The 22240-nt window shown below is 37.2% G+C and overlaps 2 protein-coding genes across 9 annotated transcripts; one reads left to right on the forward strand and one right to left on the reverse strand.

Moving 5' to 3' along the window:
* The first annotated feature begins 197 nt into the window (after nucleotides 1–197).
* Nucleotides 198–4501, forward strand: LOC104210340 (F-box protein FBW2-like). 8 transcript variants are annotated; one of them, XM_009759221.2, is made up of 5 exons: nucleotides 198–361; nucleotides 685–789; nucleotides 1402–1724; nucleotides 1868–2526; nucleotides 4141–4501. In XM_009759221.2, exons 3-4 carry the CDS (start codon nucleotides 1420–1422, stop codon nucleotides 2523–2525), a joined length of 963 nt encoding a protein of 320 aa, XP_009757523.1. In that variant the 5' UTR covers nucleotides 198–361; nucleotides 685–789; nucleotides 1402–1419; the 3' UTR covers nucleotide 2526; nucleotides 4141–4501. The 8 variants fall into 8 exon arrangements, with proteins under 8 accessions (XP_009757523.1, XP_009757530.1, XP_009757528.1 ...); XM_009759226.2 differs by lacking the exon at nucleotides 4141–4501 and having other exon boundaries at nucleotides 272–361; nucleotides 685–723; nucleotides 1399–1724; nucleotides 1868–2763; XM_009759225.2 differs by lacking the exon at nucleotides 4141–4501 and having other exon boundaries at nucleotides 272–361; nucleotides 685–723; nucleotides 1868–2763.
* Nucleotides 4502–6573: 2072 nt separating this feature from the next.
* On the reverse strand, nucleotides 6574–12742 carry LOC104210339 (polyadenylate-binding protein 2). The gene is made up of 6 exons (XM_009759220.2): nucleotides 12552–12742; nucleotides 12352–12454; nucleotides 11190–11260; nucleotides 7817–8008; nucleotides 6919–7046; nucleotides 6574–6834 (listed from the first exon to the last, which is right to left on the reverse strand). The coding sequence occupies exons 1-6, from the start codon at nucleotides 12657–12659 to the stop codon at nucleotides 6786–6788; spliced, it is 651 nt and encodes a 216-aa protein (XP_009757522.1). The 5' UTR covers nucleotides 12660–12742; the 3' UTR covers nucleotides 6574–6785.
* Between the last annotated feature and the right edge of the window lie 9498 nt (nucleotides 12743–22240).

The raw sequence follows: 22240 nt of genomic DNA on the forward strand, positions 1-22240 counted from the left end.
ATATATCTTTTTACATATTGTGTATGTATTAAAGTGAATCTCAAAAAGGAGCAACACATCAGCAGTAGTAGTACTAAGTACTAACCCCATACCCCAGTTCAGAAACATACAATTCCAAATTCCCAATACATTTTACTTTTTACAATTACACACATTGCTTTCTGAGATATTTCTTGAACTTTTCACTTTCACATGTTAGTATTTTTTTTTTCCTGTTATCAAATCTTGTTACTTTTGTCTCTCTTCTTGTTTCTCTTCTACCAACACAACACCCCCTTTTAACTGAAACTCACATTCTTCTTACCCTTCATTTTAGGCGGATAAACCGGTGTTTCACAGATCCAAGTGTACAAAAATCTTGGTAATTTTATGCTCTTTTGAGTATTTTTTTCTCTTCTACTGACACCCTTTTCTTCATTTTACATTCTTTGAGTTTTGCATTAAACTACAAAGTCATGTTCATCTGACTTCAGCCTCTGTTCATCAGCTTTGAGTAATACAATTATTGTGGTTTCTTGCTTTTGGGGTTGTAGAGATACCTCTATTTACTTGCATTATATGAGTATCTTCATATTTAATGGTGAAAATTTTCAATATTTTTTGATACAGAAATTTCAAGAATGTCATTGCTTTTCTTGAGTTTTTAAGATGATTGTTTCTTGATTTAAGCATTTTTGTCAACAGAGTGTTGGTTGATTTCAGCATTTACTCAACTGGGAAATGGTAATTTCTGGAGCCAATTGAATCTCATTTCTTTAGTATTTTGCTGTACAATATGGATAAATAAAGGTTGGTCCTTTATCTTCATTTTCCCTTTTCTTAGCATTTTTATTGGTAGTTAATAAATATGTTCGTATAAAGATTGTGTCTTTCTGCTGTTTGACATTGCCAATTTGATTTCATTTTGAGAAATCTTGTTTTTCAGTTTTAGATTTCCTTTCTCTTTATTATTGCCATTGTTAACAAACATGGCTGTGTAAAGATTGTGTCTTTCTGCTGTTTGTCATCACCATTTGATGTCTTTTGAGAAATCTTGTTTTTCTCTTAGATAGTCTTTTCTCCCTTTCAGTTTTAGATTTCCTTTCTTTATTTGCATAATACTGGCATGAGATGATTTAAATAGAATAACATGGTCAGTAAGGATTCATATAGCTGACTCCAACTTGTTTGTAATTGAGGCGTAGTAGTTGTTGTTTTTGCCTCGATTGAGTTGATTTTAGGTTTGTGATTGCACTTATTCACTAGTCAATTGCTGATGTTTTCACTTCTTTTGCATCTTGTTCATTTTGTATAATAATTTTTGTGATGGCAAAGGAATCTTTCAATCGTGACAGTTCAAAATAAATAGGTGAAATGTGATTAAACATTCTTTATCCTAAATATATCTCATTACTTTAGCAGAAAAACAAATGAGTTAAGATGGACAATCAGGAGTTTCGGCGGTGGGATGAATTAATTCCTGATGCACTTGGGATGATATTTAGGAACCTTTCACTTCAAGACGTATTAACTATAGTTCCAAGAGTTTGCAAGTCGTGGAGAAAAGCGGCAAGAGGTCCTTATTGTTGGCAAGAGATCGACATTGAGGAATGGAGCAAAAATTGCTGCCCTGATAACCTTGATCGGATGCTTCAATTGCTTATTACGAGAAGCTGTGGTTCTCTCCGTAAGCTTTGTGTTTCTGGTCTCTCCAGGGAACCAAGCTTCACATTCATTGCTAACAAGTTAGTACTTTTTCACCTCTTGACGCTATTTACATCTCTCAGCCACTGCAATAGTCTACACATCACATATTTTAAGATGTTATATTTAAAGTCAAATTGAGTTACTTTGACTGAATGTGAATGTTTTCTGTTTTGCTTGCTAGTGCCAAATCTTTGCAGATGTTGCGGTTGCCAAAAAGTGATATAGGTGATTCCGCTGTGGAACAGGTTGCCGGAATGTTCTCGAACATTACATTTTTGGATGTAAGCTACTGCATAAAAATAGGAGCAAGAGCGCTTGGAGCCATAGGGAAGCACTGTAGATGTCTCACTGGTTTGCGTAGAACAATGCATCCCCTTGAGGTTATTGACAAGCTTTCGCAAGACGATGAAGCACTTGCAATAGCCCGTACGATGCCGAAGCTCAAGCAGCTCGAGATTGCTTATATGCTGGTTGGTACAACAAGCATAACCGAGGTCCTTAAAAACTGTGGACATCTTGAGCTACTGGATGTAAGAGGTTGTTGGAATGTGAACCTTGATGAAAATTTTGTAAAGAAATTCCATCAGCTAAAGGTGGTCGGTCCGCTTGTCGTAGATTGCTATGATAGGAACGGTTGGGACAATTGTTCTGATTATTCAAGTTCTTCTGGCTATGTACCATGGGATTTTGTGGCTGGTGACATGGACGATGACGACTTCGATGAGATGTCCGATGTGTATTGGGAGGAAGATGGCCAAAGTATTGAGGATGTCGAAATGTGGTTTTATGATGACTTAAATGCTGTGGACTCTGGATACGATTGGCCGCAATCTCCTTGAGGTTTGCTGATCAAATTCTACTTGTTCAATTTCCAGAAGTTCTATAATACTACTCTCTTCTCTGCTAAATACCTCTACTTGTACTACTCTACGTATGAAAGTTCGCTTGCTTTCTACAATGTATATGTGAATTATGTGTCTGTTTGTTACTTTTCGATTGTATGTAATTTCCTATTCATATAACAAAGATCTCCATCCTCTCAACTTAATCAATTCAATCGCGTAGTTCTTTCTTGGATTGACAAGGTACTCAAGGTAACTCTTGATAATTTACTATTTGTCTCTTGTCAACTCGCCATAACCTCGAGCTGTATTATGATTTTCTATATCAAATGTCCAGTTGTCGTCTATTTATAGCGACCTGCTTATCACTGATGGCCACAACTATAGAAAAAGAGATAAAGGGGATATGGTTTCTATTCTATTTTGTGGAAGTATCAGCTACACTTTGCTACTCCATATACTCATTGCTTTGGCAATTATCTAAATAAAGAAGACTATTAAGGAAAATAGAAGCATCCCTTCCAAACTGCACACTATAAAGAAAAAAAAAACTTAAAATCTAGCTAAGGTGATGAAGAGAGATTGGAGTAGGAGTTAGATTTTCGTCTAGTTTCACTGACTATGACGAAAAAGGTTGAGAAGCCAAGAAGAACAATTAGAAGAGTGAAGTGAAAGCTAGAATCTAACAAGGTCTATGTGATTTTCTTGGATCCTCAAAGAGACACCTTAGGAAAGGTGTTTGGAAGTATTGTCGACCCTGCTTGTTTGACTAGTTAAAACACCAGGAGTGGTCTGATTCCCTAATTGATTACATCGCTCTAAGAAAGATAAAAAGCAAACTCTCATGGTTCAGAGCCCAGCTCTAACAACTTCTTCGTAAGTGAGGTGAGGTACTTCTTTTGGTTTGAATAGGGGTTGCCCTTTTTTTGGTTGAAGTAGCCACGACTTTGGTCGTAGTCAGTTTAAACCCATATCTAATAGGAATAATCAAATTGTTATGTTTACTGTGGGAGATGGGGTCCTAAGACCATCTCTTCGACGATGTAGACAAGGAGACAAGGGGTCCCATCATGAGCGATCTGAGAAGAGATAGAAGAAGAAAGAAAAATTTACTTTGGGAGTGTGAGATGACAGGTAGTACCCAGCCGAGCAACCGCTGGGTTTCCAGCGGTGATAGCTGAACTAATCAGAAACTGTAGTCCTTGTTAACATATGAGTAATGCAAAGTTATCCGCTATCTGTGCTAGTGAATTGCAGAGGCGGATGTAGTGAACAACCAACGGGTTCAACTGAACTCATAACTTTCGACGCGGAGTATAAATTTATATTAAAAAATTCATTAGAATTGCAAAAATAGTGAATATGAACCCATAACTTTAAAAATATAATGGGTTCAATGCTAAAAACCTTAAAAGTTGAACCCATATGATTTAAATCCTGGATCCGCCTCTGAGTGAGTGGATTAGTCGAGTTGCATGCAAGCTGGTCCGAACACCTCCGTTATTAAAAAGAACGTGAGTAATGCTCATTGTACTTTGTATCATGTCAATGACTGTTATAAACCTATATTAATATCTAGAGGCATGAGTTAATTTTCTGCTGTTGTTTCCAGTTCTTATCACAGTGCTTCTAGTTCAACAAAGGTTTTAAAGATGATTGGAGTACGTTGCAAAGTCTTATGATCATTTCCTTTACATTTTGAATTCCTTCTTGATGAGCCATTTGTATTCTCGAGGGGATCAACATATTTTGTCTATTAAGGAATGTACTTTGTAATTGTTCATCCAACAAGTATGTTGTGTTCACTAGGTCTATTACTTATGTGTTAGGTGATATGATTTGTTGTTAAGTCGCAAGTAGCCATAAGTAAGAGAGAAATAGTGTGTTCCAGCTTAGGTAACGATTTCAGATTTTATTGTTGATACAACAGTGTTATGGTGTATCCAATTTATAGTAAATATTCTTTTGGTTAAGATTATGGTCCATTTGATGTGAGGATTATTTTGCTTGAGTTAGTCTCTAACAGCTTGTTTGGATGGTTGTTATGTGTCGTTCATAATGTATCATGTAGCATAGCACAGCATAGCATAGCATAGCATAGCACTTTTGGTCATTACGTGATGACGGATTTAAGTATTTAACTATACGATACTAATGATACAATAAAATTTAAATAACAATCAAAATAAATATTGTATTTAAAGTAATAATACGATACAAGGCAACAGATAACAACCATCCAAACAAGCCGTAAAGATATGATTTTCCGAATTATTTCCATATTGCGGAAAATTTGTTTGGAAGAGCCCTAGGCGAATTTGTTTGCGAATTATTTTCATATTCCGAATTGTTGTATTTTTCTTTTCTTTTATTAATGAAAACTAGCCCTAGGCGCTCGCCTAAAAAAAAAAAAATTAAGTACTTTTTGAGGTGTCACTCTATTTCATACCCCTTTAGGTTCTCATTAACAGAAGTGGTTTGGTTGTCTTGAGTGGATACTGATAACGAATAGGTTGTTTTCATTAAGAAACATCTGCAAAGTTTTCCAGCAGAGTTCATCATCTTTGACTGTGTAGAGGGAGAGAAATCAAATATCCTTTCAAGGCAAAAATAAAATAAAAAATAAAAATTATAGTACAATTTAGCTTAGCCTTTTGGTCTAAAAATGAAAATGTACACGTGGATGAGATATTTGATTTCCTTAGTTCTTTTCACACTGATATTTGGTAGGATGCATTAGGAAAAATAATACATGTATTAGCTTTAGTATTATTAATCCCTTGTTGATAGTATTTTCAATCTATGTATAACTAATATTACTCTTATACATAGCAATACCATAATTTTTAGTAAAAATTGCACGAGGCGCCCTATTTGATCGCCTTCATTTAACCTATACCAATTTTTAAAAAAATCTTAAACTTGTGCCCACTTTTTAAATAACTTCAGCCCCTTTTTCCTCCTCCTCCTCCTCCTCCTCCTCCTCCTCCTCCTCCTCCTCCTCCTCCTCCTCCTCCTTCTTCTTCTTCTTCTTTTCTTCTTCTTCTTCTTCCAATTCATAATCTTATAGGGAATCAAAAGAATCACCTAGACTAATTCTTTTTACTTTCTCATGTACATAATAATGATGTGAATGCTTGAATTAGTCAAAAAATGAATTAAGTTGACAATGTTGAGCATATACCATGCTATAAATATCACCATTGTTGTTGCCAGTTTCCTCACCAAGAAATCCAAAAGGAAAACAAGCTAGATATGGCTAAATACACAGCCTTCGTTGCCCTTCTCTTCTGTCTTCTCCTTGTCGCTGCTACTGGTGAGTCAAATTAAGTAGCTTATTTTTTTTAATCAAATTAAAGGATTGGGATGTTCAGGATTGTCCCAAGATACAAAACAAAAACTTCCTTCGATAAAAACTTCAGCTCTAGAGCTGGAGTTCGCCAGTTACAAAAACAAAAATTTCAGCTCTAGAGCTGAAGTTCGCCAGTTACAAAACAAAAATTTCGCCAGTTACAAAACAAAAACTTCAGCTCTAGAGCTGAACTTCAGGCCCAGCTACTAGAATGCTAAAGTTGTGTAATTGTCTTTGCTACTTCAGCCCCGTATGCTGAAGTTATGCGAAAAAACGGGTACGCTTGCAATTTTTTTTGCAAAACGGGCACACAAGTTAAAACGTAACACAAAAAACGGGTATAGATGCAAATGCCCCCAATTTTTATTACATGAATAAGCATGTATAAAGACAAAACTGCCCTTTCAAACGATCCCTTCAGATGCATATTGCAGGGGTTGTATTACTTATCCATTGCACTCTCTAGATGTTATTCTTTCATTGCATTTCCAAGAACAAGTATTTTTTTATCCTAAAATAAGCACCAAAACTAGCCTTAATCTTGCACACAAGCTGGGTGCCTATTTTCGTAGGCCAAGAGTGCAATCTATATTATGGCCTACTCAACACAGTCCCAGGTGTAATTCCGAGAAGCAAGAAAGCTGAACTTCATTCTATCAAGATAGTTGCTAACTCCCCAATACTCCACAGAAATGGTTCAAGTATACTGTGTTTCAAATAGGTAAATACTTCAAGAATACCAATACATAAGAGATTTTCCTAAAGATCAAATGCAGGAAGGCTACATAAACTTATGCTAGTCAACTACTATAATGTCTCAACATAAAAACCCAGCTGACACATGGAGAAACGGAAAAAGATGCGTCCCAATTGACAGCATCATGATCTTTTATGATTCACATCTTTTAATAGTAAGGCATGAACCGCGTAGCCCTCCTGAACCTTGGAACTTTCCTGTAGCATACAAAACAATATACATGTGATTCATCCACTTGGAACTGTCAAAGCCTGAGATAATCAACTGAATCAAACACTCACCCGAATCCATAAGGGGAGTAGAAATAAGGAGGTGTATAAGGCCTTCTGAATCCGTAAGCCATATAAGGATTGAAGCGCCTACCACGAAACTGCTTCATCCCTGGAACATTAGTTCTCTTGGGCATAACCTGCAATAGAGGGAGAATCACAAGCGGATGTGAAGTGTTGGATTTTTAAATATTAAACTGTACGAGCTGATTGATTATCTGATTTTTGGTTGTAAAATAAGAAAGGCATGTTCACCTCCGTAAAAGTTATAATTTGGTTGCAAATACAGAACTAAATTTTTTTATAAAAGGGACTCAGGTGTTTGGTTGTCTGATTGAACAACAATCATATCCTCCATTTAAGCTATCCCTTCCACAATCATATTCTCAATCCATGTATGCAACACTACAATCCCCATATATGCTGCTCGGTGAACCATATATCATTTTATATGTTAAAGTCTGACAAGTGAAAAGATCAGCAAGACAGAACAATAAGATGATAGATTTTCTATCTATATAAGGTAGTCGTACTATCTATTGTTTCTTTTGCTTCAGCTATCGCACTATCTTCCTGTTGTGCTGCTTCTTTTCCTTTCCATGCTTTTTTTTTCGAGCCGAGGGTCTATCGGAAACAACCACTCTACCTTCAAAAGGTCTGCGTACACACTACCCTCCCCAGATCCCACTTGTGGGATTACACCGGGTTTTTTGTTGTGGTTGTTATATAAAAGATGCAACACCATAATAAGCTTGATACTTCTGAATTGTCACAGCCCATTCAATATATCCCACATCCTATTTTGCAGCGAGCTTTTCCTGTTTCTATATCTTTTCTCCTACCAGAAATGTGGCTGGTTGATGGAGAGCAATAGTTTTATTCAAATAAAAGATGGGAAAAAGATTTTTACCTTCAACTGGCGTCCATGCAGTTCGGACTCATTCAGCTGAAGTGCCTCCTGAATAGCTTCTTGTTCAACGAATTCAACATATGCAAAACCTTTAGGTTGACCAAACTTATCAGTTAGAATAGTAACTCGATTCACAGTGCCACATGCCTGGAAATGCTGCTGAACTTCCTCCGGGGTACATGCATAATCAACCTGTCCCATGAAATTCATTAAACACGAGCTGGTAACTGAAAGTGACAATGAAATAGGGAATTTGACACTTCACAGAGAGCTAAATTTCTTATTTGCACTTCTAAGCATTTGGATTTACATGTTATTTGCAAATAATGAAAAATTTATTTTCTACTTTTATGAATTATTGCAACTACAACTTGAATGGAGAATTTGAAGTTGAAAAACTGGTTGAGTATTTCAATTAAGATAATGGTTTTTCTTTTTTTTCCAAGATTAAAATAATGGCTCATACAAAATTTCAAACTTTTTCCAAGTGAAATACATGTCCAAACACAATTTGATAAACTTTCAAATATTATAGTATAACACATCCTGGTATCACAGCATATAAACGAAGAGAAACTATTTTGCACCCAACACCTCCCAAACGCCAATCGAAAGATCATCCCAGCACAGTACCATTATTTTTGCTGGCTTTACTTATGCTTGATACCAAAAGAGAAAATTTCAACTTCTGTTGCTGTAAAATCAACTGTCCCCACTATAAATAACTTCAATGCCCTAAAAGGATTTAACTAGCTAGGTGGTTTCAAGAAACACTTTCATCAATCAATTACAAGTCCAGAGATATTTATTTCTCTTCCGTGCAACTTTGGAAGGGGTTAAAATGTTTGACCATCTTCTTTTAATCTTAACCAAACAAGACATACATCTCATCCCTCATTCTTTCATCCCAACGAGACATATTGTAGGTACAATGGCAACTGACTGCCACATCACCATACAAGCACAGGATAGAGCAGATCATATGGTTCAGTATAATAATTTGGGTCGCCATAGAAGAAATATGAGATAAGGTCAAAGGCAAAGAGTAATGACACCTCACCGCATCAGGCTTAAATAGCTAGTCATATCTGAATACCCATGTCCACCAGCTGCCTGCAGCAACCAGACTCGGCAACTAGAATTTGCATGACAGTAATAATGGCTGTCCGCTTTATATAGGCAGGTGTACGTTTCTTCTTGCAAGAAGGTAGAAACTTGAACCTAAAGTGAAAATACTTTAACAAAGAAATGACTTTTGCGGTGTCGATCTCACGCCCCCCAAATATTCTTTTCCATTTTCTCATTCTTTTTCTTTGCCTCTCACCTCCAAAATTGTATTTTCAATTTCATCTTTTTCTCCAGTGGGGCTTCACAATATTTTTTTTTCTCATGCTTTTTTTATCTTCTTTTAAGCTTTATTTTTCTCTTTTTTTTCTCTCTTCTTTTTTGCTTCCTTTCAATTTCCAAACTTTTTACAAGTCAACATACAGGTAAAGTGCCTCTTAAAAGAAGTATTCAAAATCAGAACTCTCTTCCACCATCAAATAATATGGTGCCAGCGCTATGCAGAAAATGCACCTGCGATTATAGTGACAGAAAGTCAAAGCATGACTCTCAAGATGCATCGAAGTCAAACCAAAATGAAGAGATCATCAAGAAGAAGAAACATTCCTAATAACTACAAGTAAAGAGACAATGACCAAGAAGTTAAGACATTGCAAGAGAAGAAACAAAGAAAATGATGCAAAATTCAGGTTAAGATCAAGTTCTATCATTTCAAAAATATTTGCTAAACACCATATGTAACAAAAAGAAGCGAAGATGTTGAACCATTATAACTAACACCGCAAACAAGATCACACTGCAGAAACATTTAACTGTTCATGTTCTAACACCACACATCCATAATGAGATAGGCCAAGACGCTGCAATTCTTTAGAGCCGAGACACATGAATTAGGAACAAAAATATGCTTCCAATGCTTACAGGAAATAATATACATTACTTCTTTCATATCCCGACGTGACAGAAAATTATACCTGCGGTGCCTCAAGAAGTACTAACAGCTTTAGAAAGGAACAGAAATTGTCCTTGGCTACAATGGAACTAGAACATACTTTGTACAAAAGCTAGCCCCCTACTCAGGATTTCAAGTATATAATTTTACCACCGGATACCAGTTCAGAATTCCCAAACTAAAACAGACTAAACACAAGTCCACAAAACCCTTGGTGACAGATTGTAAAATGAATCAAAATCATCCTTTATTCTTCCAAATAGTAACTGAAAAGCACTCATGGGGTCAAAAAAATATGATGATCCCAAGAAGGTTATCTCACAAAGGAAATTTAACCTTAAGAGTTGCCTCATATTATTTGAGCTTATACATTACAATACTCAATTGTTCATCATAAAGCCGGTGCCCCCGACAAATGTTCAATTCTGAAACAAATATACAACTTTATAGTACTTCCTCCAACCCATAATAGACACTCGGTTAGTCTAGATCCAAACCTAAGAGAAAATTCATGACTAGATCATTGTACTAGAGTCACATGGAGATGTGTCTGATTGATAGTTTCAAACAAAAGAGAGCAGCCAGTTGAAATATGTCATAGGATGATAAAAAGCAGTGTTGTTTTTATTTTAAATTGGAGAAGGAAGTTTGTGATATTGTCAAGACTTTATGTTGCACTCCAAAATGACAATCACCTTCGTTGGTATATACTAGTACTTCTTTTCGGAAAAAGGAAAAGTATCCAGAAGCAATTAGACCAGATCCAACAAAATGCTGATACATGTATGCCAAAGAGACACTAGAGTCGTAACACAGGCGTATGCAATACAAATATGCACTTGCTGACCAAACTGAAACGTACACTGCATCAACAAACTCATTTTGCATGCATATACATACTTATATTAAACAGCGGCACTATCAAATGTACAACAACATTACTATGTCTCAATACAAACAGGTGGTGTCTACTACATGAATCTCTATAAGTTTCTCTTGATTTGGGCATGCTTTTTTCCATCATTCAAACGGTTAAACACATGTCCAAAAATAAGTATGTCACAACGTATCCAATATTGTGAGGATTCACAAATTAACTCATTGCAATCTGGCTACCAGCCTACCACAAGTCCACAACCATCCGTTATGGGGCTTGGAATCGGTAATATGGGCAAGCTCACATATACTAAGTTTAAGATTATCAAATATAAGCAACAAAATTAGCTCCACTGGAAAATCAAACAAATGGCTTAACCACACACACAACAAGTTTTTATCTGAAAACATCCTTGGATCAAGTAAAGCTTCTCCAAGAATGCAATCAGCAATTAGAAATTACAGGTGTCAGGTTCTTACATTGCCAACAAATATTGATCTTGAATCCACTTCCTCACGGCTTGCCTGAGAAGCAGCTGCACTAGCAGGATCTGCATAACAAATGGTTCGACAAATGATTAGTCCATGTAAAAGAGAAATTGAGAAAATAAACAAACAATGCAATAACAATCATGAAACAAAGAGAAAATTGAATTCCAGTTTCTAAGTTACTGAAAATTTCAAGTTTAATCTTTGTGATAGCCGACTAATTACATTGCAATTCATAGAAATGCTTTTGGTCACACTGGCATTTCCTGCAATTGATTTTCATTCGTTAAACTACGTCATTACTCATATTTTAGGCTAAGAGACCTCACTTTGATACTTTACTCTTTTTTAAATTGAAAATTGGTTAAATTAGTGGATATTTGATCAGCTGCGTTGAAAAAGATAGTCAATGCACAATCAAGAACTAGAGATAACAGATAAGAAGCAAAAGGAGGAATTTACGGGAAAAACACAAATGAGAAGTAACCCATTACGGGTATTACTGTTTTGGTCCTATTAAAAGTCACACTTCCCAGGATTCATGCTTTCTTCAATCTTCATGCTTTCGTTCTTTCATAATCAATAATAATCTTTGTTTGTTACTCCAGACAGAGTAAAACAACAATTAGGCTTCCACCCCAAACTACTTAGGACTGGCTTTGGCTATATGAATCCTCCATATCAACTCCACTCAATTTGGGCCTCGTATGATTCCACTACGCTACTGCAGAAAGGAGATAAAAACAAAAATTTCTCTTTGTCCGTGTTCATAGAGCAGAATAAGTAATTTAATTAGGTCAAATAAGAGGAGCTGAAAATTTTACAGCTCGCTGTAGTAAAAATTGGAGCTTTTATTTCCAACCATAAGCTGAAATCCATCAATGTCTCGGTAATATTTTAATCAGTTACTATAGCAAACTCTATGTGAAAAGAAGTATCCTTTTAGTAGTCTCAAATAGGGCAAGCAGCAGGAATTCTTTTCAGGGGTTTAACACAGAAAAAGCATCCTTATTTAGATCCAATAATCCAAACATCACAATTTTCTTCTGATTGGTCCAAAGATTAAAAAATATTACGGAAATTGTCGGAACATCTAAACATACATCCACTAAAAGCAAAAGATCAAACATAAATCAAGGATAAAAAGAGAGACCTTGAACAGAACCCATTTCTTTTTCAACTTTGGCTTGCATCTCACGGAGAGCAACAGCTTCATCTTCCATCTCCTTTAATCGTTTCTTCATCTCATCCAATTCCTTCAAATTTCAAAAGAATTCAGATCCAATGCTAATTAGGTTTTTTTTTTATAAACAAAACACAGCAAGAAAAAGAAAAAGATAAGGTGGTACCAACCTTAACGGCATCATCATCGGCGGCACCGCCGTGATGCTCCATGTCAGCTTCCATTTCAGCTTCCATCGGGATTTCTCCTCCGTACACTTCGTGCTCTTCTTCCTCCATCTCTCTCGCCGCCACTTCCTTTTCTCTCTTTTCCTTACCTAATAGGAGTGTGCTGCTACTACACCCGAACAAGTATTGTATGGAACGATGCCGTTTTTATACTTGTCTGCCCCAGTCCTGAACCGAATCTATGAATTCTGATACGATCCGTTTGGACATAGATTTCTTTTATATTAAAAATATATTTACATTATTTATTTATGGAATTTAATTAATTTTTTTGAACAAAATTTTTTAGGTTCTAATAGATAATTTTTTTTCTTTCACTCATAAAATTTAAATCTTTTCAAATAAAATACATATTCAAATATAACTTCAACTTCCAAAAATAATTTTTTAACAAAATTTAAAAATTATTTTTTTTCAAATTTCAACTATATATATATATATATATATATATATATATATATATATATCCAAAGCTAGGTTAATGTGACAATTACTTTTTTATTTATTGTGACAGTTACTCATATTTATATTTATAAATAGTATAAAACAGAAAGCGGCAACAATGTGTTGTTTTAAGGTTTTATGAGAAGAAAATTAAGTAGGAAATTCAGCAATATATGAGTTGAAGTTGAAGTAATGTATTATAAAATTTAAAAAAAATTAAGACACTAAAATTATGTTTGGACATAAACTAGGGTGGAATTTAACTCATATAATTATGATCCGATCAATCTAATCAAAATTTAGGGTGAAAATGTGACTACTTCAAGTTCTTGAATGAAATTACTAATAAAGAATATAAGCTTTTACACATTATTATCCTTTAACAAATAAAAAGTTGATAAACTGTATTTACATATACCATTTAGAGGATTTTCTCTACCCAAAAATTGTAAAAATTGCACGGGGCGCCCTATTTGGTTGCCATCATTTAACCCATACCCATTTTTTTTAAACTTTTAACTTGTACCCACTTTTTAAACAACTACATCCCTCTTTCTCCTCCTCAAAGTTATATCCGCCCTTAACCTCTTTCTGAAGTCCGTGACTAAAGGTCCTTGCTTGATTGAATGGTGGCAATAGATGATCTGTTAAATGACAAAGCTACATATCCTATTTGATAATGCATGGCATTAGCAGCAGCATATTGGTTTATGTAAATTATTAAAAAGTTCCTTGTTTTATCAAATATCGATTAACAGTTCATTTGGATGGTTTAGTTGTTGAACTAATCATCTAAATAATTGGTCCGATTAGAGAGTTATAAGATGAGGTATCCTTGCTATTGAATGCTTTATGTGACAATAAAGCAGTTATTTTCATGTTTTCGTGACAGTATCATTATGAAGGGAAGAAGACTCTAGAGCTGAAGTTCGCCAGTTACAAACAAAAACTTTAGCTCTAGAGCTGAAGTTCGCCAGTTACAAACAAAAACTTCGGCTCTAGAGCTGAAGTTTGCCAGTTACAAAATAAAAACTTCAGCTCTACAAAAATAAAAACTTCAGCAATTACAAACAAAAACTTTAGCACACTTGGTTCAGCACACTTGCTACTTCAGTCTCGTCTACTAGAATGCTGAAGTTTTGCGTGATTGCCTTTGCTACTTCATCCCCGTATGCTGAAGTTACGCAAAAAAGTGGGTACGCTTGTAATTTTTTTTGCAAAGCGGACACAAGTTAAAACAAAACCCAAAAAGCGGGTATAGATGCAGATGCCCCTAAGATTTAACTTTTTCATAGATTTTTATTTAAGAAATAATTGGATTAGCCCATGGGCCAGCCTGCAGCCTGCTTAGTGTAACACTTACAATTTGAAGTAAAAATTGCACGGGGCGCCCTATTTGGTCGCCTCCATTTAACCTATATCCATTTTTTTAAAAAGTTTTAACTTGTACTCATTTTTTAAACAACTTCAGCCCTCTTTCTCCTCCTCCTTCTCCTCATTCGTGTTCTTCTTCTTCTTCTTCCTTCTGATGTTGTTGGTGCTGTTATGAAACTTCAGTTCATGGGATAATTTCCATAAGTATGTTTATCAGATTATTTAAAAATAAATTATAAATAATTACGTAAGTTAGTAGACAATAATTTGTGAAATATGTTCATGTAATTCTGTTCTTTTCACGTTTATTATTTCCAAACTTTATGATTTGGATATTGTTGGCAATCTGATTATTTTATAGTAGTAATACACTATGAAAGAATAAGATGATTATTTATCTAGTATGTTAGAAAACCTTTTCAAAAACTTCAGCTCATATAGTGATGAAGTTTTTACAAATGAACTAAATAACTTCAACATCTTCTGCTGAAGTTTTTAAAAAAGCTTTATGACAAAACTAATGAATCCAGAACAAAAAAATTTCAGCTTATATAGTGCTGAAGTTTTTACAAATGAACTAAATAACTTCAGCATCTTCTGCTGAAGTTTTTGAAAAAACTTATCCAAGACAAAAAAAACTTCAGCTTATTTAATGCTGAAGTTTTTACAAACGAACTAAATAACTTCAGCATCTTCTACTGAAGTTTTTGAAAAAGTTTTATGACAAAACTAATGAATCCATGACAAAAAAACTTCAGCTATTTTAGTGCTGAAGTTTTTACAAATGAACTAAATAACTTCAACATCTTATCCAGGACAAAAGAACTTCAGCATATTGCATTTGCTACTTCAGGCCCGTCTACTAGAATGTTGAAGTTTTGCGTGATTGTCTTTGCTACTTCAGCCCCGTATGCTGAAGTTACGCGAAAAAGTGGATACGCTTGCAATTTTTTTACAAAGCGGGCACAAGTTAAAACGTGACCCAAAAAGCGGGATAGATGCAAATCCCCCCAATTTAAAGGATTGAGTGGGTTGGGCTGTTGATTTTTCCACGAGAAAATTTTAGAAAGCACTATAATTTCATATTTAATTACAATTTACAACTATTGTTTCAATATTTATCATTTAGCAAATTTTTCCTTGCCAGGCATTTGTATTCACTGTGTTCGTTCATGCAATGAATACAACTTATGTCAACTGTTTCCGTTCGTATAACGAATATAACCAACGCGATACAGAAATATAGATGTGTATATACATAGGTACATAACCACAAAATACAGTCAAACATACATGGTGTAAAAGAAAATACATCCATACCTATAAAAAAATATATACATGGTGTAAAATCAAGGCGAAATACAGATACAAAGATTTTCAGAAAATTCCTCCCTCAAAATACATAAAAACAGGTGAATTTTCTATATAATTCAAATATAACTACGAATATCGATTTTCTGAAAGTATAGCCACGAATAGTAAATATAATATATAAGTTAGGTACACTATGTAATTTTTCGTTTTTCCATCTCATAAGGGTTGGATTGGGCTAGATTGGAGTAGTTCATTTTTAGTTTTGACGATTTTGCTTACTGTTAAAATCTAAATTATTTATTTATTTAATGTTAATATTCGAGGGCGGATAAATATTTATTTTACTGCTTCCTTTATTGTACTAATAAAATAATCTTTGAATAGCTCTATACTCTGCATTCTACTCTCTTCTTGCATTTTAGGATGTGTTTGGTATTCCTAGAAAATGTTTTCATGGAAATTAGTGGTTTTACCACTTATTTTTCATTGTTTGGTTGGTGAGTGAAAAACAATTTTCGAAAAATATTTTCTAGTGTTTGGTTAGAGAGTAGAAAATATTTTTTAGGAAAATAATTTTTTATGCTACTCTCCTCACCCCCTTTCCCCCAAGTCCCCATGTTTCTTGTGCTCTCCTCCTCCCCTTGTCACACCTTTTTTTTCACCTTACTAATCCCTTTTAAAATAACAAAAAGGTAGTTTTTTAAAGCTCAAAAGGGTTTTCATTTAGAAAGTGAAAAAAAATTGTGTTCAGAAGATTTTTCAGAGTCGCCACCTGACATTTGGTTTCAGTGTGTCAGGTCACCGTTTTTAGAAATGATTTGTTCTTTCAAAACACATTTGACTCTAAAACTGACTGCACCAGAAACTCTAGGTAAGGGGGTTCATTGACTCAGGGAGAAGGTGTTAGGCATTCCCCGAGTCCTGTAATTCGTACGGTTGCGTGCATGATCAAGTTGCTTTTAAGAATACTCTAATTAAGGCACAAACACACAATACAAAAATATATTTATCATGACCCTAAAACTGAGCTGGTCGTGATGGCGCTTAACATGAAACTAGGCCAGCCGACACAAACCCCAAAACTAACCATAAGTACATAATAAGTCATTTAAAACCATTAATTAGCTAAAATCCTATAATAGAAGTTTAAACAGTGCGAAAAAATATATAACACAACCCGACATCGGGGTGTCACCAGTCATGAGCAACTACAATTCGTCTATAAATAAGGAAATACAACATAGTCCGAAAACAATGCCAATATAAAGCTGAATAAGATAGGAAGGAGAAGCACTGGGCTGCGAACACTAAGCACCTACCTAGTCAACTCCGAAGGCCTGCTGGAAGCCAAATCAACACTCGCTATCGCAACCCGAGACTCCTGGATCTGCACACAGGGTGCAAGGAGTAATGTGAGTACGCCAACTCAGTAAGTAATAAAACTAAATGAAAGCTGGGTAGTAAGAAAACACGTGAAACACGTCATAACGCTACAACAAAATAGTATATGTCTGGAATAATGCAGTAAAACAATAAATACTCGTAAAAACAACTCAGTTCAGTAAAATCTTTTTAAAACCTCTTTCAATAGTTCCAAACGAGTGATGAAAACAGTGAGTAAAAGTGATAAAATCATAAACAGCCCATCGGGCAAAATATCAACAGAACAAGCCCCTCGGGCTACCTCACAATCACTCGTAATCAGTCTCTCGGGCAATAACATGAAACAACAACAGCCCCTCGGGCAATATCATATCTCACACTGGGTACCCGCGCTCACTGTGGGTGTTCAGACTCCTGGAGGGGCTCCTACAGCCCAAGCGCTATCACAAGCCATCTCGTGGTATAACAAATCAGGCCCTCGGCCTCTCATATATCACAATCCAGTACACAGGCCCCATAATACAGGCCCTCAGCCTCATGAGTCAGAATCCTCTCTAGCCACTCGAGCAACAGTAAAACATGAAGCTCAGCCCAAAATATCATTTAGAATATCAAAAGCGTAGTAAATACGGCTGAGTTATGAAGATAGTAGAATACAACATGACTGAGTACAAATATGAAGTCAAAACAGTGAGGAATAGTAGTAAAAATCCCCTAAGGGTCCAAAATAGTTGGCACAAGGCCCAAATGTGGAATTCCACCCAAAACATGGTAATACTTTTTCAAAATACCATGATATCAAATAGTTTTCAATCAAATACGCAACTTAACAGTCATACGGGACGGACTAAGTCACAATCCCCAATGGTGCACGACCCCACGCTTGTCATCTAGCGTGTGCGTCACCTTAAAGTAGCACAACAATGTAAAATCTGGGGTTTCATACCCTCAGGACAACATTTACAATTATTACTTACCTCAATCCGGTCCAAACCCTAGCCCGCGATGCCTTTGCCTCTTGACTCGGCCTCCGAATGCTCCAAATCCATCCAAAAACAGATTCATACCATCAAAATATGCTAAGGGAACAAAGCCCACTCGAAAATAACCAATTTACACCAAGAATCCCGAAATTGGCCAAACCCAATGTAATGACCCGACTAGTCGTTTTGCCTTTTAGAACCCCATCCCCCTAAATAAAACTTCCCGTACTTGTCTTAACTCATTTACGACCCGCGGGGATGGTTGGTTTGGAAATTTGAAAGGATTTGGGTTGAAATATGCTCATTTGATTCCTTAAGATTTTCTTAAAAGGCTAAGTTTGACTTTGGTCAATATTTTTAGCAAACGAATCCGGATTCGTATTTTGACGGTCCCGGAGGGTCCGTAGGAAAATATGGAACTTGGGCGTATGCCCGGAATCGAATTTCGAGGTCCCTAGCCCGAGTAATGATTTTTTATTAGAAATTGTTAAACTGAAATTCCAAGGATTTAAAGAAACTAAATAATGATTGATCACACGGGTAACAGGCTCGTATGTTGATTCCGGAGCCCGGTACAGGTCCAATATAACATTTAAGACTTTTCCGCAAAATTTGGTGTCAATCCGAGTAGTTTAAGGGCGTTTCGGCTCGTTAGAGGAAAATTAAGAACTTGAAGTTCATAAGTTGGATTCAATTGGTTTTAGGGGGTGAGTCTTAGATTTAGCGTTGTTTCGGGCATTCCGAAGGTTCGAGTAGGTCCATTTCATGATTTCATACTTGTCGGTATGTTCAGGCGGGGCCTGGGAGCCCCGAGCGTCAATCAGACGAGGCTCGAGTGAAGTTGGAATTTTTGAGAAGTGCTGAAGCATCTGCTTCTGTCATAACCGCACCTGCGGTTGGTCGACCGCAGGTGCGAGACCGCAGAAGCGGTCCACCTATTGTAAATGTGGCCCAGGGAAGGCCAGACCAAAACAGTAGAAGCGGCTCCGCAGAAGTAGCTTCGAGACCGCAGAAGTGGTCGCAGCCCGCTTGGCCGGTTCTGAAGGTGCGTCCGATTTCTCGCAGAAGCGGGACCGCAGATGCGGAAATCGCTGAAGTAGTAAGCTTCATTTAATACAGGTTCTAAGTCATTTTTGCCACTTTTCACTCCTCCATTGGCGATTTTTGGAAGTTTTTGAGAGAAGACTTCCACCTAGCATCTTGAGGTAAATTTCTCCCACCTATTCCTAGTTTAATACTTGTGTCTTAGGTAGATTAAACACTAGGATTAAGGCAAAATCATGGGTTAGAGCAAAACCTAGGGTTTTGACAAAAGTTAGATTTAACCACGAAATTTGTTATGAAATGAATTAGAAATCATATATTATTGATCCTTAGGTTATAGAGGACAACTTCCTTCGAAAAATTTCGGAATCCGAGCACGTGGGCCCGGGGTCGGATTTTAGGAAACTTGTGTTAAGGGTTGGTAAATTGCTTAAATATCTTGAATATGATCTTGTGAGCTTATATTGACGAGTTCCTACCTTATTTAACTAGTTTTGGATCGTTCGGCTCCAAATTGAGAGTTCGGGCTCATTCTTGGTATTGGAAGTGCACCTTGGAGCGAGGTGAGTTTCATTTCTAACCTTGTAGAGGGAATTATCCCCATAGGTGTAATAATTGCTACTAAATGCGGGGGCTGCGTATGCACTAAGTGAGGAGAGTCCGTGCGTAGGTACTATTATGTTAATTGTCCGGGTAGTCTAGGACCTGTACCATGCTATATTTGTGAATGCCTCTATATTTTCTTGCTAATGTGATCACATAGGATATGTTAGCGACTTGGAAAGGAATATAAGCAAATGTAAACGCTTGTTGGACACTTGTATGAAATTGTTTGAAAATAAATGCGCCTTCGTGTGTTTTCTTGATATTAATTGATATTTGTGGATCGGGCCGATCGCCTCGGTAGAAATAGATGCATCTATGGTTCGCGCTATTCGACCCTCTAGCAGTGCACAATTTATTTTCTGTTGGATGGTCGTCGACCTCGACATAATGTGCGCATGATATCTATGTGAAATCTTATCCATGACTTGATCTGCTAAATATTTGAAATGTAAATGGCTGATTGTAAAATTGTTAAGGACATGACTTATTACCTCTTTCTACAAACTGTTGATTATTTGTGACTCCCATGCTTAGCATAATACTTCATTATATTATTTGACCTTAGTAAGTATCAAGTCGACCTCTCGTCTCTACTTCTTTGAGATTAGACGGGATACTCACGGGTTACATATTGTTTATGTACTCATACTACACTTTTGTACTTAATTGTACAAGATCTGAGGCAGGTACATCTGGCTATCAGTCTAGTGCGTGCCCCTGATTCATAGTCCGAGACTTCCACGGTGAGCTGCCCCTTCCTGCGTCGTTCAGCAGCTTGATGGAGTCTCTCTTTATTTATTTTTGTTGTCTATTCTATTTCGAATAGTAGGATGGATTTACTCTTTTGTATATTCTATTAGTTGCCCATAACTTGTGATACCAGGTCTTGGCACACACATTAGTAGACGTTCCTTTTGGGTTGTATAATTATTATCGAATGTTGCATATTATCACCTATTTTAAATTGAAAATTAAGAAAATATTATAAATGTTTTGGGTAAGTAAAATAAGAATTTACTAATACTTCTGCGATGGCTTGCCTGACAACGGTGTTGGGCGCCATCGCGATCTGTTATGGAGATGGGTCGTGACAACATGGTATCAGAGCACTAGGTTTACGTAGGTCTCACAAGTCATGGGCAAACCTAATAGAGTTTTGCGGATCGGTACTGAGACGTCTGTATTTATCTTCGAGAGGCTATAGGGTGTTAGGAAAACTACTCTTTATTCATTTCCTATCGTGCAGTGGTTGGTATACTAAATTTCCCTCTTCTATTCTCTCACAAATGGTGAGGACACACACGGCTGATGTTCTAGACCCGGGAGGAGCTGCTCCCCCATTGCGAGAGGCCGAGGCAGAGGCCGGGGGAGGGCACCGGCTTGAGGCAGGGGACGAGGGCGTCCTAGAGTTATCCCAGTAGTACCACCAGCATATCCTGTGGGAGATCCTATCATCGAGGAGCAGGGTAAGGTGCCCGCAGCTGAGCCTACCCCGACAGACTTTATCACAGCACCAGATTTTCAGGAGGTCATGAGCCGTATGATGCGGTTTATGGATTCTATAACTCAGGCTGGTTTATTTCCAGCGGATCCAGCTACATCACAGGCAGGGGGAGCACAGACCCCTACTGCTCAGGCTCCTGGACACGCATCTGCAGTTTATCAAACTCCGGGTGCACTACCCGCAGATGGGGCCCAGCCAATTGCTGCAGTGGCGCCCCAGCCCAGACCAGCTACGGACGGTGACCTATAGAAGTTATTGGACAGATGGACTAGACTTCACCCTCCTATATTCGTGGGTGAGCATCATGAGGATGCCCAGGACTTCATAGATAGGTACAGGGACAGACTGCACAACATGAGGATATTGGAGTCGCATGGGGTTGACTTCACTACTTTTCAGCTTGAGGGCAGGGCCTATAGATGGTGGCAGTCCTATGTTCTTGGCAGGCCAGCAGGTTCTCCTCCCATCACTTAGAGTCAGTTCACATAGTTATTCCTGGACAGGTATATTCCACCCTCTGAGAGGGAAGAGCCATGATATCAGTTCGAGCAGCTATCGTAGGGTTAGATGTCGGTGGCCGACTATGAGGCGAGGTTTTCTGAGTTATCCCGCCATGCATTGATGATACTCCCCACTGACGCAGAGAGGGTGCAGAGGTTCGTTGCAGGGTTATATTCTGGCATTAGGGCCAACATGGCCTGAGAAGTGGAGATGGGGACTCCCTATTAGCTAGTGGTGGAGATTTCTCGGAGGATTGAGGGATACCGTATAAGGGGTAGAGAGCAGATGTAGCAGGATAAGAGGGCTAGATTATCTGGAGAATTTAGAGGTGCCCCGGCTAGGGGTAGAGGTCAGTTTGGGAGGGGTCAGCCTAGTAGGCCCCCATGTTCAACACCACCACCTGCTCGGGATGCTCCGACGCCCCCCTATTTCAGCACCATGCCAGAGAGTTCTTATCGCCCGCCAGTCGTTCTGGGTTC

The sequence above is a fragment of the Nicotiana sylvestris genome, chromosome 5 (assembly GCF_000393655.2).
Source record: "Nicotiana sylvestris chromosome 5, ASM39365v2, whole genome shotgun sequence".
In the NCBI taxonomy this organism is placed as follows: Eukaryota; Viridiplantae; Streptophyta; class Magnoliopsida; order Solanales; family Solanaceae; genus Nicotiana; species Nicotiana sylvestris.